Below are 16,574 nucleotides of genomic sequence, written 5' to 3'. Positions count from 1 at the left end.
TTTTTTGTTACTCTTAAAAACTGACATTTTTCTGGGTGGAAAGACATGCTCCAATTTGATTTCCATTTCTACATGACTGATCCAAACTAATTGATACACTTGATAGATCTATAATCTTTGCCATTTAAAAAAAAAAAATCATTTTTTTGTGTTTTTCTTGTTTATAGAAATTGTTTTGTTAAAATAAAATTATACGTAAATAATTATACTTTTTTAAGTAATAAGGGGAAGCAACGCAATGCTCGTGGTAACGAGAACAATTTCGAGAGTTCGCGTCATCCTGATAAAAAAGTGTTGTTAATGAGAAACGTATACACAATCTAGATTGGAAGATCTAGTTTGCCGGCTTTAAGAAATGGGATCATTTGATTTCCTCGATGAAGTGCGTCGTATGAATGGCCGACAGGTATGTTCTATTTTTAAACATTTAGACAACAGAATAGAATTTAGCTAATTTGATAGAAAAACAAAGTTTTAGTTTTATAATGAAATTTCAAATACGACGCAAAGTCCCTAAAAACAAAGTTGACAAAAATAGATTTATTTTATAGATCTAAGTATAAGATAAGTATAAATCTAGAATCTAGATCAGATTCACGGCATATGTCTAATTATCTAATAGTAATATTTAATAGAAGGGTAAATAGACCACGATATTGATACGCTAGAACAAATTTAACAAATTCGTGTAACAAGTGCAAAAAAGTGCTCCTTCTTCCGTACGTCCCTAGTCTAGTGCCATTAGAGAATGGAATGGGTTGCCTGAATCAGTCAAGAAAACCAACAACTTAGAGTGACTTACTCACTTAGACTTAGGACTTAGCAGAGTTAAGGGCACTTGATGTAAAGCTCATTAAAGAGGGTGTCATGTGGCCAGCACCACGACCAATCTTGTTTGCTTCCCCAACATATGTCAGGTACCCATTAAATTTTGATGAACTCAACTTCAGAGTCATGGATGTCCTAAAAATCCATAAGTTCAAAATCCCAGTCATCACCAGGATTTGAATGAGACATCCATTGGGAAGCCAAGCCCTTTACCACTCAGTCAGTACTTATGATGGTTTTGTAATTTTTTCAGTATGATGCCTTTAATAGCCAGTAGGATACTTCTGCATGTTACCTTAGTGAATTAGCATCTACTAGGAAACATTATAAATTAACAATTCGAATAAAAAATACATATCATATACTTTTCCAACCCAAAAGTAGAGCCATAGATGTAAAGGTATTTTATTCCTAGGCAAAATAATATAATAATACAAATAAATAAATATTGGTAGATCCCTTTATTTTGGTTGATTATGACCATCCACAAATATGGACCAAGTATATATATATATATATATATATATATATATATATATATATATATATAATCTATATATATACTCAAAATGAATGAAAATGCAAATAATTCTGCAAATTACATATCTAGATTTTTTTAACAGTTCTTTAATAAAAGATTGTATTTTTTTCAGTTGTACTACCAGGTTCTCAACTTTGGCATGATCGTGTCATCTGCTCTGATGATCTGGAAAGGTTTGATGGTGGTCACTGGCAGTGAGAGCCCTATTGTTGTAGTACTCAGGTAAAGTTGTTGTTTGAATTGTTGTATAGTGTTGTTGTTTTTTTTATAAAGTAAATGCCACGACATGGCCTAAATTGTGCCGATGTGCCTAAACTCAGACTAAAGTAAATGTCCTTTTAGGAACAATATTTTTTACTAATTTAGTTACATTTGACTTGTGACTTTATTTCATGTAGTTTGTTGTTGTTTTTTTACAGTGTTCCTTGTACTATTTATTTTGTTTTTAAATTATATAAGAAGAAGAATTTACTATTCAAAATGGATTGTTTATTGTTACAAATCTTCTCAAATATTATAATTATTATAAACTTAATTAACTAAGCTTTTGAGTTAAGCAAGGAAGTAAGGTACACCTGTTTTAATATAATGTTGCACAACAATATAGATAGATGCCTTGGCATGCTATGCATGATTATAGTTGTTGCTATAATGCATTCAAAATCTCAACAGTGGAAGTATGGAGCCTGCCTTCCACCGTGGTGACCTCTTACTTCTGACCAACCACAGAGAGGAACCCATTAGAGTTGGTGAGATTGTAGTGTTCAAGATAGAAGGAAGAGACATTCCCATAGTTCACAGAGTCCTCAAGGTTCATGAAAAGTAAGCCTAATTATAGAAACATCAACATTTCCTTTGTATACTTTGGGATAATGTTTTATTGTTGAGGGAAGTGATTCACACTCATAATTGAAAATCTCTACATTTCAGTTCAAAAATGTGATATTTATATTTTAACAAATATAGGGCAGATGTTAATTACGTATTAATTAAATTTATGGGCTATCATTTTAATGATGGCCAATTAATTTTAATTTATTTTTGCATTGAAATTAAAAATTCTATTTCTCTTACAGCCTCTTGACATTATACAGAAAGTTTTGTGCTGACAAATTTATAAAGTATTGCATAGTACTGAAACGGATGTTCCAAATATACAATTTAGAATATTTGCATAACAATTATATATGTGAATAAATTTTTTTTTTAAGCTTTATAAATGTAGTGACAAAAATAAAAAGGAAATTAAATTCTTCTAACAGATTCTTCTTCTTCGCAATAGTCTTTAGAGTTGAGTCTAAGACTATTGGAACTCTAGACCTATGGAAGCTTGCCTCTGTCTGCCTGTTAAAACAAACTTCTGTCTGGGAAAGATCCCAGGGGATTAAAAATTTTACATTCCTATTACTGATAGCTCATATTCCAGTTTGCAATTATCATTAGCCCAGGCTAGAATGCATCCAGGTTAACATATTGTTTTTCCTTTACCTCCACACAGAGAAAATGGCACAGTTAGATTCCTTACTAAGGGAGATAACAACTCTGTAGATGACAGAGGCCTGTATGCCAAAGGACAACTCTGGCTGGAGAAAAAGGATGTAGTTGGCAGAGCTAAAGCGTAAGTACGATTTTAAACTAGATAGAAAAATTAATACGCTTAAAATATAAAAAATATTTTTTTATTACAAAGCTTGTACCTCACTCTGTCTGTTTGGGTGGTTTCTTTAACATATTTTTTCTCTCACTTCCGATTTTCTGGTCAAAATGAAATTTTGCACAATTATTCATTGTCAATGACAACATATTAAGCAATTTAAAAATTAAACAATTAGTTAATTATATTTTGGTAGTTAATTAAATTTGTTAATATAGAAAAGGGAAATAAACCTTGCAATATTGAGAGATGTGCCGCTAATTGTCCTCCTGTTTTCTAAACAATATTTTTTTTTTATTATTATTGCTATGGCCAATAAAGAGATGGAATAAAAATACTGACTTTTTTGGGGGGGAGGGGGTGGGGAGGGGTCATAACATATTTAATTTGGCTTCAGTTTTGAGAAAAAGTAATTCCTTGTCAATTGTCCTTAGGAAAGATAATATTTAGTTCATCTCATTCTCAGCAACAATTAATGTTGTTTGACCATCACAGTCCCATTAGCTTATCTAAGCCAAGACTTCTTAGAGCTGGAATAATGAGGCCCATTCCTCATTCAGGACTAAAAGTCCCATCAAAACTTGAGCTCACAACTTCAAGATTTTTAGCCAACACTGAAGCAGTCACCTACCCCAGCCTCAAAGAATACTTGGAAAGGTCTAAATTCTCAATAATGTTCTCTTTCAGATTCTTACCTTATGCTGGCATTGTGACTATTCTTATGAATGACTACCCTAAGTTCAAGGTTAGTTACAACTCCTATGTTTAAAAAATATAGTTAAAAAGCATAATGATATTAAAACATGGTTATTATTAAACATATTTTTAAGTTTAGCTTCTTACTAGTTATAACCTATAGGTGTTTAAGTGTGCATGGGTTGTGGAAAAGAATTATTTTAGCTGCAGATTTCCAAAATGGATTGCATTGTCTCAATGCACACTTTGTTAAGCCTTTTTAAAAGTAATAAAGACCATACAAGTGTTAATTTAACTAATTACTTTTTTTCCTCCTTTAAGTATACGATTCACAAATACCTAGATTTATATTGGCTCATTTTTTAAAATATTTTTTGTGTGTTTGTTATGATAGGACCCCTCATAATGGGTTTTTTAAAAATTGCCACTTCTGCTTTAGATGATACCCTCTTCCACTGACCTATATTTCATTTTATTTGGGGAAAGTAGAAGAATTTCACAATATTCAGTCTTTGTTTCATCAAACTCTTATTTTATATTTTCTTTCGATTTAATGTATAACATACAAAGATTTAATATTATGTTTTTGGGCTTGTTTCTTTTTTTTTTTTTAATTAAAGTTAAGTATTAGGACTGCAATAATTAAGTTTCCTAATTATGGTAATCACTGGATGTCATAATTAGCAATTAGTTTAACATTGTTTCTTTAATGCTGCAAGTCTATTAATTTATTTATCTTTCTTATTATGAGATGATATAATGTAATTGTGTTGGAGAGATTTACAATAGTTAAGAATATAAACTTTTATGCTTTAAAAGTTAGTGACTGTGAGTTGTGTCTCTTACCCTTTGAATTCAAGAACTAATACTGTTGTAATCTCAGTGACAATTAAGGGTTAATTGTTATTTTTCTAACTAACATTGTTTTGTTTTGTCTTTTCAGTATGCTATCCTGGCCTTCTTAGGATTGTTTGTCTTAACACACAGAGAGTAGAAGAGATTGTATGTGTTAGAACCTAGAGAGTGAATGAGAAGCTTAAGAGAGCAAGACTAGTCATATGATATCTACATCAAGTCATAGTATGAATCAGACCAAGAGCATCTTATGTCAGTTTCAAACAACTGCTGTATGTTGGAGAATGTGTGTGTGTGTGAGTTTTATGCAGCTGAATGTTTTTTTGGATTGTTGTAATTAAATGAACATGTGACCCAGTGGACACAAACCACTTTAAAAAAAAATTTTTTTTTTGCTCTTATAGTTCTAAATTACGCAATGGGAAAAGATTACACATTTTCAACGTCTCTCTTCTAAAATGTGAACTAAATTATATTTATTTCAGGAGAAAAAAACTTTCTTATGCTCTTTTATAAATGTTTCTAAGTTTCCTCATATTAATCTACCCATAACCAATATAACAGGGTGTTCCTTTCATGGCATTGGTGCACATAAAGAAAGCATAGTCTTGTATTTGTGAAAAATTAAATGTTACTCTTTATTATTATTTTTTTTTTAGATCTTTCTTTCTAATACTTGTGTGCGACAGGCATTTTGTTAAAAACTCCTTACATGAAGTATTAAATCATAACTAACAGAATCAAACTTCTCTCTTGAATGTCAAAGAAATTCTTCAGAAGCTGGTGGCAAACAAATACACAATATAAGTATTGAACTTACCAATTATGATCATTAATGATGTCACTGTTACCAGACTTGTGGTGTTGAATTTGCATTCAATCTCTGGCACTTGTCAAAACCATATCTCCAGTATGATATGTCTGAAAATCCCAGACTTCCAAAGAATACCCTTTTGTTTAATGTGACCATTAATGTAATTTTGTATAAGTAATGATGATAGACATTGTTTCATTGGGTGTTTACATAATGTGTTTTTGTATTAGTAATGATGATAAGACATTGTTTCATTGGGTGTTTACATAATGTTTTTGTATTAGTAATGATAAGACATTGTTTCATTGGGTGTTTACATAATGTGTTTTTGTATTAGTAATGATGTGACTACATGTTTTGTTTTATTTTCACTCTGGTGGTGGAAGGATAAATGGCGCTTCGTCCATTGAAAAATATTTTAAATATTTTATTTAATCTCACAAGGTTATAAGGCTCATCATTGTCATTAAATTACATACAAATTGTCAAGAAATGGCTTTAGTACAAATGAAATTAATTAACTGCATGTGTTCAATCATAACTTTTAACATTTATTTTCCAGATATTTATGCCTTAAGCAGTCTGTACAATTTCATAAGTAACAGGTATTACAGTGTTACAACTTAGGAATGCTATCCTAGTAGCTTCATGTTTATGCTGTAACAATGAAACAATGTTGAAGAGCACAAACACTAGTAGAACATTTTTAATGTACTTCATTGTTTTCTGCTTTGTTGAAGTATTGGGTTTTGGGACAATAAAACATTTTCCCAACTTGAATCCAACTTGTGCATTTTATTTGCTAAGACATTGTAAGATTACACAGTAAATACACAACATATTTTTTATTTTAATGAAAAAAACTTTAATGACAAGGAATGACAAGGAATATGTACAAGAAATGAAGCCCTCATTTAGCATGTGTGTAAAATGATACTGAAACACAAAAGACATTGCACTAATGACTAAATGTCATCTCTTCATAGGAATTGATTACCATGTAGGTGCTGTATTGGCTAATCTTCGCATTCGCCTAAAATAAGTAAAAAGAAAATGATTTACAATAATTATTGTGAAGATTTAAATGGAAATATATGAATTAATAAAAATATTTGTTAAAAAGTAGAACAATATGGTTAGGGTTAGAACTAAAAAAAAAAAAATTTTAACACCCGATTTCCCGGGTAGGCATTATACTATTTGGTATCAACCCTTTTATTTTAAAATATTGCCAAAAAAAAATTCAATTCGATTTTCACTAAAATAGAAACTCTTATCTTCTCTTTCTGAACAAGATATGATGAGCCCTTACACGAAACAAAAAAGTACTGGTAACTTACTGCTGAATCATCCAGCATTAATAAGTGTACTATATACACTGCATTTTATCACAGTAATTATTGGGCTAAGGAACATGAATGTTAAAAAAAATATGATTGGTATGAACCTTGTATTTCTGTCCTGGTCTCTGATTTTCTTTTCCATTTCTGCATCTGTCAAGGTTTCAAGGAAAGGGCACCATTGGTCAGCTTCATTCTGATTTCTAAATGCTACTTCCACAACAGGTAGAGGTGCTTCACTGAGATGTAAACAATTTAAAACTCATTAAATATGTCCTGGCGAATTTTCAATTTTCAACTAGTTAGCATTTTGCATATACCCAGAGTTCAATAGAACTTTCATATTGATTTGCTACCATTTTATGCCAACAATTAAAATGAGGTAGCATGTGTTTCTTGGGGTAAGTTTAACCTTTTCAATATGCAATGACCATTTATCTATCTACAATAAAAGACCATGCCCCAATAGTCTGATTTATTTTTCTCTACCACCACGGACAGAAAACTAAAAACTGAAAAAAAAAAAAATTTTTTAAATACCATAAGATCTGTTACAACAGTTCATTTGTTTTAAAGGATAAAATGAAAAAAATTAACTTATATGTGTGGTAACAGTTGTTCATGCTTGTGCTAAGTATTTCAATCAAAAGTAGCTTACCTAAATGCATATGTTCTCTGGTGCCAACTTAACTGTCCTCGTATACTGTAGGCTATGGCAGTCACAAACTCTCCACCAAGTCCTTGCAAAAAAAAATTAATTAAATAACTTAATAAAGTAGGATTTTTATGTGATACGATTTTAAAGTTAAAATCTTGGCTTATCTTAGAGGCCAAAGATTAATGAGTTATGCAATATTTCCCGTGGCTATGCAGCCTCAGCTGCGACCTACATATTTTGCCAAATCCAGTGCAGACATAACCATTATCCACCAGTGGGCAAGTTAGAGATTTTCTTTTCGTCGTCTACATCTGCCCTCAACAGTGGATTTTCTTTTGGCTTCAAATGTGTATCCTGGGGCCTTTATAAGTGATCTCCAGCTGACTCGTTCCAAAACCCTGCAGCCAGGTGCTCTCTTCTGTCAGTTAAAGTGTTTCCATGAGGTACACCTCTGTTATGTCGACCACCTTTCAGCTCACCAAAAAGGACTGCTTTTGGCATACATTCATCCCCCATAAGGGATCATATGTGCCCTGCCCAGCATAGCTGTCGGACTATTAAGAAATCTCTCTATACTGGTAACTTACTGTTGTATTATTTCACATAAGTGTACCAGTAATTATTGCTGAATTTTTCAAAAGATTGAAATGAACCTGTGTTTTGGTTGTGATGCCTCACGCTGAGTTTAGGAAGTTGAAAATAGTTAGTGTCAATCAATCAAGTAATATAAGATCATTACACTGTTCAATTTGTACACAAAACTTGTTCTTGCTGCCCAGCCTCATCGTGGCTCCCGGGTGGAAACGGTCGTGAGAGGGGACGACTAGGCCAAATGGGTGGCGAAACAAAGCTCCCAAAAATTTTTTTGAGTGCCTAAGAGGGTGCGAGAGTATCCTCATTGCACTGTGCGGGGATGTAAAAAAAGCTCCCGCAGCGATCTGTCAACATCCAGGAGCCGCCCCTTGTTACACAAATGGCATGTCCCGCACGGTTAGCCTGGTAGATCAAAGGAAAATGGCGGGGGTCCCAGTGGTGCAGCCTTTGGCCGGGTCTCTAGTCAGCAAGTCTGGAGTGTCCATGTCCATTGGAAGTGAATGCAAAATCAAACTCTTAAGTTTAACCCCGAGTCTCACCCCCCCCCCACCTCCAGACAGGGTGGCGGGAAGGAGAAATTAGACGCCCACTTCAAGCTGGTGGAAGGGAGCTTTTGTTAGCTTTTGCTGGCCTTTAGAGTTCCAAGTGCGACAAACAACTCTACAAGACAATTTCAGATGTTCTTTTTAATCTCTCTGAAATGGGATCATTCTACACAGTTCATTTTTCTATAATGTGGGTGTCAATATTATAATTTCTGTTTTGTAACTTTAGTCACATAGTGCAACACTTTTAAAGCAACATCTAAAATTATTCTGAATAAAATCATGAGGCTTCCAAGAAAACTTTATTTTTTTTTTTAATTTAATATCAGAATGTGGATGCATGTTAGTGATTTTTTTTAAGAACTAAAGATTGTGGGTGTTGCCTACAATTGTTCTGAACTACAAAGTATATTTCAACAAATGACATAACGTCAGAAAATCACATTTAAAAAGAGTATCTTCTTTGTTTAATAATTAACATTTTATTTCCTGTAACAATATTAAAACAAAAAAAAATTGTTTGTTTAAAAAAAAAGAGAGGTTATCAGCAATAATTTAAAAGCACAAGTTATAATTTGAAATCTAGCATAATTTAATGACTTGCATTTTTCTTTTATCTTGTTATATGTAATTACATTTTTTTATCATATATTTTGTAATTAGATGCACAAAATGATTGTCTTGTCTAAAATCTTACCTAATTCAGCACACAATTTTGTTGCGAATTCTTCAGGACTGTTCAGAGATTCAGACATATCCCATTCAAACTGATCCACAAGAGATATATTGCCAACATGAATGTTTAACTGTTATAAAAAGTAATGAAAAGTTGGTGTTAGTTTTGATGTGATTTTCCTTCAATCCTAGTCAGCAGTAAAATAAAAGAAAAGTAAGAAATCCTCATCCTCACTTTGATGATAACTCTTTGGTCAGCTTGTTCTTCTGCTCCTTCAGGAACAGCTGTGTTTTCAATCTGTTGCCTAATAGCTCCAGCTATGGCTGGAATGAAGTTGACAGGATTCAGATCTAGGTCATCACAAAGTATTTCAGCAAACTGTTCTGGGGTAATTAAGGTTTCTATTGGACAAATATGAAAAACAAACAGTAACATTGAATCACTGTAGGTGATTTCATGAAGCAATTATTTTCATCTTTAAAATGGCAAAAGCAAAAAAAATAAAAAAAGAAATAAAAAATATATTAATAGGATAGGAAGTTATTTGAAGTGTTCTTTCCCTAAGGCTTTTTATTTTAACAATTTTAGAACTTAATATAAATTTAAAAATCATTTCATATCCTTTTTTTTTGTTCCTAAAGATTTAATCAATAAAATACATCTTAATTGATTGAAAACCAAAATCATATATTATATGGTCAAGGGTTCAAATCCTGCCCCCTCCCATCCCACGTCGTCCTGCGGGAGGTTTGGACTAGGAAGTAAACTATCTTCAACTCTGAAGGAACATCCGAAACATGTAAAACAAAACATTTACAAACATTAATACCGTTTTTGTTCCATGTAAAACAATCCCTCAGCTTCTGTCCTTCTATCTCCATATCCAATCGTATTGGAACCAATTCCTCTTTCTGATTGGAGTTTTCATGAATCAGTGATGGATCTGTGTCATCAAAACTAAAGTGACAAGTAATTTAAAAGAAATTAGGGAAATTCATAAAACAGGGGAAAACTATTGCTCAAGAATTTTTCTTTAATTCATTAGAAATATTTTTGATTAAATAAATGTTTATTTTATTTTTAAACATATTGAAATAAAAAAAAAAGGTCATAAAATGAAAAAAAAAAAAAGTCTCATAATTAAGGAACTAGAAATTTAAATTTCACAATTCAATAAAGGTGTAGCTCACCAGAGAGGAAAAGTTCTAATTTTTGTTTTAGACAATCTGTTTCTATTTATATGTGTGGAACATGGCACAGCATCCAAGTGGTGGGAACTACTGGGAATAGTGGGGACCCAGCTGTTGCCTCTTTTACTCTTAGCTGTTTGTCTACAGAAAAATAAACAAATAAAATCAATGAACAATAAAAAAAAACCCACTAAAAATAGCAAACATTTTGAACAATATGTACATGTAATAAATATAGTAAAATCTTTTACTATATCTATATATATATATATATATATATATCTCTGTGGCATTTTACGTCTCGAGAGACAATCTTTTCCCTTTGCAACAATATAAAATGAGAAGTGAATGTTAATCAAAAGTCACCTACGTTATAAAAGAAGTATCCGAGCTAAGAGCCACAGCTTTGTATTTCTCATCACAGCCATTAATGATTTCATCTACTTCATTGGCTTTGAGCAGAGTTATATTGGTGGCCAGAGAGTGATGCCCATAACCTAAAAAAAAAATGCAAGCATTTTATTTCATAATTCTTTTAGTAAAACTTCCAAACATTAGAAGAAAATTCTTAAAATCAACAAACCCATATATATATGTTAAGTTGTGTAATTTTCCGAGTTAGATTTCAATTATTATTTTCTTTTTTACATGCCAAGCGTATCATGTCATAAAAAGGAAGTATCATGTCAATAAAACGCAAAGTAAATAACACTTTTGACTAGACTTAAAATTTAATATCTGATCTTTGATTGTAATAAATTGGAGCAGGTAACTGGGACAGAAGACAGAGACTTACCCATAGATGCTAGTTTTTTCCTTTCGTCTATTGTTATTAACCTCCTCCACATAGAGGGATATCTTTTATACAAGGAGCCACGGAACATGCGCAGATAATTACCAACCTGATAGAGAAGGCCAAAATAAAATTAGATGTTAGTTCTTTTTTTTTTTAAACCTGGTATCCATACATCAAGAATCCTAAATTTTAAAATGTAATTCCTTATCCTATCAACTAATATGAAATACAATCTTGAATTTCACTTTAAAAGACCCCATTTCCCCTTTCCCTTACTACTAACCTAGCTACACCATAGTTTGAGAAACACTGTCACTGGTCTAAATCTAAACTGACACTTTCTAAATCTGATAAGCTAAAATATAATCTTTATTGAGTTAATTGCTAAAGTGACCTAGACTGCCTAGAGCCTTGAGGAATGACAATTATTAATAATATTAATAATTAATACTTTTTAACAATACTATAGCTATAGTATAGATCTACTATCTAGTTCTACTTTTTTTAATTATTTTTTTCAGTCAAAATTATTTATTATTAATTAATTATTCCTTCAGTTCAGTGAACTGAGACTACTGAGAAGAAAAGAGATGTCCCAAACTTTTCAGTGTTCACTACTATACTGTGACTTAGACTACTAGATCTAGAATCAGTCTACTCACAGACAACTGCTACTGTGTGATGTGTTACACCAGCGGTTCTCAACCTTTTAGGCTTGGTGACCCCTTCTTACAACCCCCCACTCTGCCGCGACCCCCCTCAGGCAAACACACACAGCAATAGAAGAATAGACAAAAACAATCCATTTTTTATGGTCTTATCCGACCCCTTGCAAATCGTCAATCGACCCCCCAAAGGGGTCATGACCCACAGGTTGAGAAACCCTGTGTTACACTAACTGTAGCAACACTGATCTATGTCAAGACTCAGTGTCATTTTATTTTTAGTCTTAACTTCAGTAGTTTAGTGACAGTTTAGTGACGTTTAGTCAGACTAGTAACTAAGTCACAGTGGACTTAGATCTAGTGACCTAAGATGCCTAAGTGATTCTAGATCTATCATCTAGTCATTCTAGTTGATCTAGATCTAGTCACTGTCAAGACCAAGTAAAAGTTACTTTTTTAAATTCTAAACTTGTCTAAAATTCTAAAGTGACAAATCTAAAGTCAGTAGAGTCTAGAATAGTCTTTGTGTGACTAGCGACTTAGGCTAACTTAACGTTTTTCTTTTTCGTTTCACGGTTTTGGGACAGAGAGTGAGAGTACAGTGGCTGACTCAGTGACTGTCACTGACTGAGTCTGAAGTTTCTGACTTAGTGACTACTCTCAGTGAGTGAGTGACTGAGACCTAAGTCGCCTGAGACTGAGTGAGTGAGTGAGCTGAGTGCCCGTGAGGTTTTCGGCAATTTAAGATCTAGATCTATAAAAGAAAACAAAGCCAAACAATTAAGTTTCACACCTCGGAACCAATATAATATGAATCCCCATCTTCTTCTATTTTAAAAGCTTTTGGTTTCTCGCCATAAGTTTTGATTCCGCTGACCGGTGTACAAGGAGTAGTAGGATTTGAGGGAGACGCCATTGTTGTGTGTATTAATGTACCAGAATTTTATAAATGTTAGATCTAATGCGGTAGCGGCAGGTTGACACATGAAAATTAAAAAAAAAAAACTGACAACACAAGAATAAATTATAAAACTAATCAATTAGTTAATTAACAATAATTTTAAATAATATAAAACCTTAATTTGAAAAAAAAAATGAAGTAAAATTATGTTTCTGATGTGAAACATATATTGAAAAAAAAAAATCACCATTTAAGATTTTGTATTAATTTTCAGAAATTTGAAAAAACATGAGCAATGATTCATAACAATGTTTAAAAAAAAATCAAGAATCGCACATCAGATCTCATCTTATTTTACAGAGTCTGATTACTGACATTACTTCAAAAAAGAAGATGATTACGTTCAATGCGTCATGCAGGTTAATCAATAACTTAAATTCTGCCAAGTCATTGGTTTTCCTGGCTAGCTCAGGCAGCCCATTCCATGCTTTAAATAGCACTGGGGAAGAAGGAGCATTTGTACAAATTTGTCCTAGCATATGAAACGAAGAATGTGCCTTTATCTTTCTGAGTAGTTTTATTAGAAATTTCGTTTTTTTTTTTGTATTTGAAGATTATGGTTCAGTGTATAATTATAACTTTTATATAGCGCTACTTTCATGCTTTTGTGGACCAGTGATGGTGGGGAGGTGGGCATCTGGGAGGTTTTCCGTACTGCCTTTCAGCACACAACTCTGCCCATGTCGGGTGTCGAACCTCGAGCCCCTCGTATGCAGCCAAGCCAAGTTCAAGCATACTTACTCACTCGACCACGTTTTGTACTTTACTTTTGAGTCTTATATCCTGAAGGCTTTCTAAATTTAGTGATTTTACTAAAGGTGCACATTCTATTATTGGCCAAACCAAGGTTAAATAACATTTTAGTTTTATTTTCTTATTCTATTTATAGAAATTTATTTTAATAAACCCTAATGCTTTGATTTTTTTATACCAGTAGTTTCATCTATACGGGGATTCCATGACAATTTTTCATTTATTATAACACCTAGGTATTTTGCGTTTTTAGTCTGTGTTATTGGTTTAACATGAATAAAATTTAAGTGGTATTTGTTTTATTTTTTTTGTTACTCTTATTAACTGACATTTTTCTGTGTGGAAAGACATGCTCCAATTTGATTTCCATTTCTGTAATTCATCTACTCTTTTTGTAAAATTTCTCTGTCTTGTGTTGTTTTTATTGTTCTATATATTAAGCAATCGTCTGCAAATAATCTGATTTTTGTTCCTGAACTAATGCAATTTGGTATATCATTTATGTAAATAAAAAATTGTTGAACTAAGACTGTTCTTTGAGTTAACTGTTATTGGTGTTGACTTAAGAGTCATTTATTATTACAGTTTGTTCTCTCCCTATCAGAAAATCTTTAATCCAGTAATGCAATGGACCATCAATGCCAAAATATTTTAATTTAAATCAAACTATGGTGGTAAGCTTTGTCAAAATCTTGGAAAAATCTAATAAGATAGCATCTATTTGTTATTTGTAAAGATCAACTGGCTTTTTTAGTAGCGCACAGACACTTAAACAATGATCGCACATATTGATCAATACTCACTAAAGGAAAAATATTCCTAATGAACAACTAGCTAATACAAGAGTTAATTGAAGATGATCATGGTAACCTCTGTGTCATGCTCCTGAATGAATATCAGTGCTATAAACTGACACAAATGGAGCTCAACTAAAGCTTCCAGAAAACCATTTTTTCAAAGATTTAATTAAAAAATATATTCCAACTTCATGAAAACTCTTTAAAACAAGGCCAGGCAATCAAATAATGTCTGGGCACTTAGACAATCAGAAATAGCTTCCAAAATTTATCACTATATTGTTACGTATTTCTGATTTTCTGGCTAAATGTACTAGGCACACAAATAAAAGAAACACTGCAAAGAACTTGACGACTCAACTTTCAGCTTTAAATAACTTTATTGAATTATAACTATAACAATTTGTCACTGTAACATGTAGCGTATACGTCTTACATCGACTGTATCGACTGTAACGGCTCAAGTCCACTCTCTTCTACTGTCTCGCACAGTAGAGAACAGTATCGACGACTGTACTGACTCTTTTCACATGAACATCTCTGGTTTATAAAGAGTCCCTAATCGCTTGTCTATTGTTGCAAAAACACTGCTAGTACCCTCTGGAACAACATGGGAGGAAACATCACATCCTGTTGTTGTTTATACATGTCGATTCCAGAGGATGCCTGCAGCAGTGTCATCTCGCCGAGGTCACACGTAGTGACCTCTAACTGTCACTGTTCATTTGTCACAATGCCCCCCTTCGTAAATCTGTTCGTCCTCTGGAACAACACGTGAGGCACGTCCCATCCTGTCTTTGTTTACATGCATAGATTCCAGATAACACTCGGTGCTGTGTCATCTCGCCGGGGTCACACATAGTGACCTCTACCTGTCACTGTTCATTCGTAACACTGCCCCCTTCTTAGATCTGTTCGTCCCGAACAGATTCTATTTCACCACGGTACTGATGGAGTCGGTCAACGTGGACAACCTTCAGCTTGGACCGTGGACTTTTCTGTATCCGGTAGACCACGTCGTTTATTCTTTTTACGACACGATATGGACCTTCCCAGTCTCTTTGGAGTTTCGGGGATCTGCCTTTTCGTCTCTGTGGGTTATAGAGCCACACTAGATCATTCTCATGGAACCCCGACGTATTGGCCCGTTTGTCATACCTCGTTTTCATCAGGTCACTGTTGGTCTTGATGTTTCTGCGGGCCAATACATGAGCATTCTCCAATCGTCTTCGGAGATTGGTGACATATTCAGTTGAAGACACTGGCGTATCTCTCGGAATCCCAAATAACAGGTCACATGGTAGACGAAGCTCACGACCAAATAACATCTTCGCTGGGGTATATCCTGTGGTGCTATGAACGGATCCTCTGTATGACATGAGGAACATGGGGATATGGCTGTCCCAGTCGTCTTGTCGGTCATCAGTAACCTTAGACAGATGTTGTTCTAGGGTTCTGTTGAATCGCTCCACCATCCCATCAGATTGCGGATGGAGAGCTGTCGTGTGAGTCTTTTCGATGCCAAGTGTCTTGCACATCTCCTGGAAAACTTTGGACTCGAAGTTCCTGCCCTGGTCAGAGTGCAACTCATTAGGTACACCAAAGCGACTGATCCAGTTATCCACGAGTGTTTCGGCCACTGTGATAGCTTCTTGATTTGGTATGGCATAAGCTTCTGGCCATTTGCTGAAATAGTCCATGACTACCAAGATGTATTTGTTTCCTTTCTTGGTTTCAGGAAATGGGCCTGCTACATCTATTGCGATCCTCTCGAATGGAACACCAACATTATACTGTTGCAAAAGACCCCTAGTTTTGCGTCGAGGGCCTTTTGCTGCCGCACATATGTCGCACCTTCGACACCATTCCTCTACATCCTCTCTATATCTGAACCAGTAGAACCGCTGACGAACCTTTTCCAGAGTCTTATTGACACCAAGATGAGATCCGCTAGCGCCATTATGCATCTCTTTCAGTACTTCAGCAACTCTCACCTTCGGTAACATCAGCTGAAGGCGATTGGATGTTCCATCAGCAGATTCCCAAACTCTTTTGATGACACCATTGACTAACGTCAGCGAGTCCCACTGAGCCCAGTACGCCTTGGTGGCTACCCCCTTCTCAGAGATGTCTTTCCAATCTGGCCGTTGTCCATCTTCTTTCCATAGAAGAATGGGAGCCAGATCTTCATCTTGCATTTGGTCCTCTCGA

At 33.9% G+C, this 16,574-nt stretch overlaps 2 protein-coding genes across 2 annotated transcripts; one reads left to right on the top strand and one right to left on the bottom strand.

The window, feature by feature from the left end:
• The first annotated feature begins 245 nt into the window (after positions 1 to 245).
• Positions 246 to 6,168, top strand: LOC106056209 (signal peptidase complex catalytic subunit SEC11A). Its single transcript, XM_013212822.2, has 6 exons — positions 246 to 406; positions 1,482 to 1,591; positions 2,042 to 2,191; positions 2,868 to 2,987; positions 3,711 to 3,768; positions 4,663 to 6,168. The coding sequence occupies exons 1-6, from the start codon at positions 356 to 358 to the stop codon at positions 4,711 to 4,713; spliced, it is 540 nt and encodes a 179-aa protein (XP_013068276.2). The 5' UTR covers positions 246 to 355; the 3' UTR covers positions 4,714 to 6,168.
• On the bottom strand, positions 5,216 to 12,797 carry LOC106056207 (SWI/SNF-related matrix-associated actin-dependent regulator of chromatin subfamily B member 1-A-like). The gene is made up of 10 exons (XM_013212821.2): positions 12,646 to 12,797; positions 11,188 to 11,293; positions 10,762 to 10,888; positions 10,392 to 10,532; positions 10,031 to 10,158; positions 9,436 to 9,602; positions 9,223 to 9,331; positions 7,387 to 7,468; positions 6,836 to 6,967; positions 5,216 to 6,421 (listed from the first exon to the last, which is right to left on the bottom strand). Exons 1-10 carry the CDS (start codon positions 12,766 to 12,768, stop codon positions 6,382 to 6,384), a joined length of 1,155 nt encoding a protein of 384 aa, XP_013068275.2. The 5' UTR covers positions 12,769 to 12,797; the 3' UTR covers positions 5,216 to 6,381.
• Positions 12,798 to 16,574: the final 3,777 nt, after the last annotated feature.

The sequence above is a fragment of the Biomphalaria glabrata genome, chromosome 12 (genome assembly GCF_947242115.1).
Source record: "Biomphalaria glabrata chromosome 12, xgBioGlab47.1, whole genome shotgun sequence".
NCBI lineage: Eukaryota > Metazoa > Mollusca > Gastropoda > Planorbidae > Biomphalaria > Biomphalaria glabrata.
Note: the sequence above shows the minus strand (reverse complement) of the source record. Positions and strands in the feature narration are given on the sequence as shown.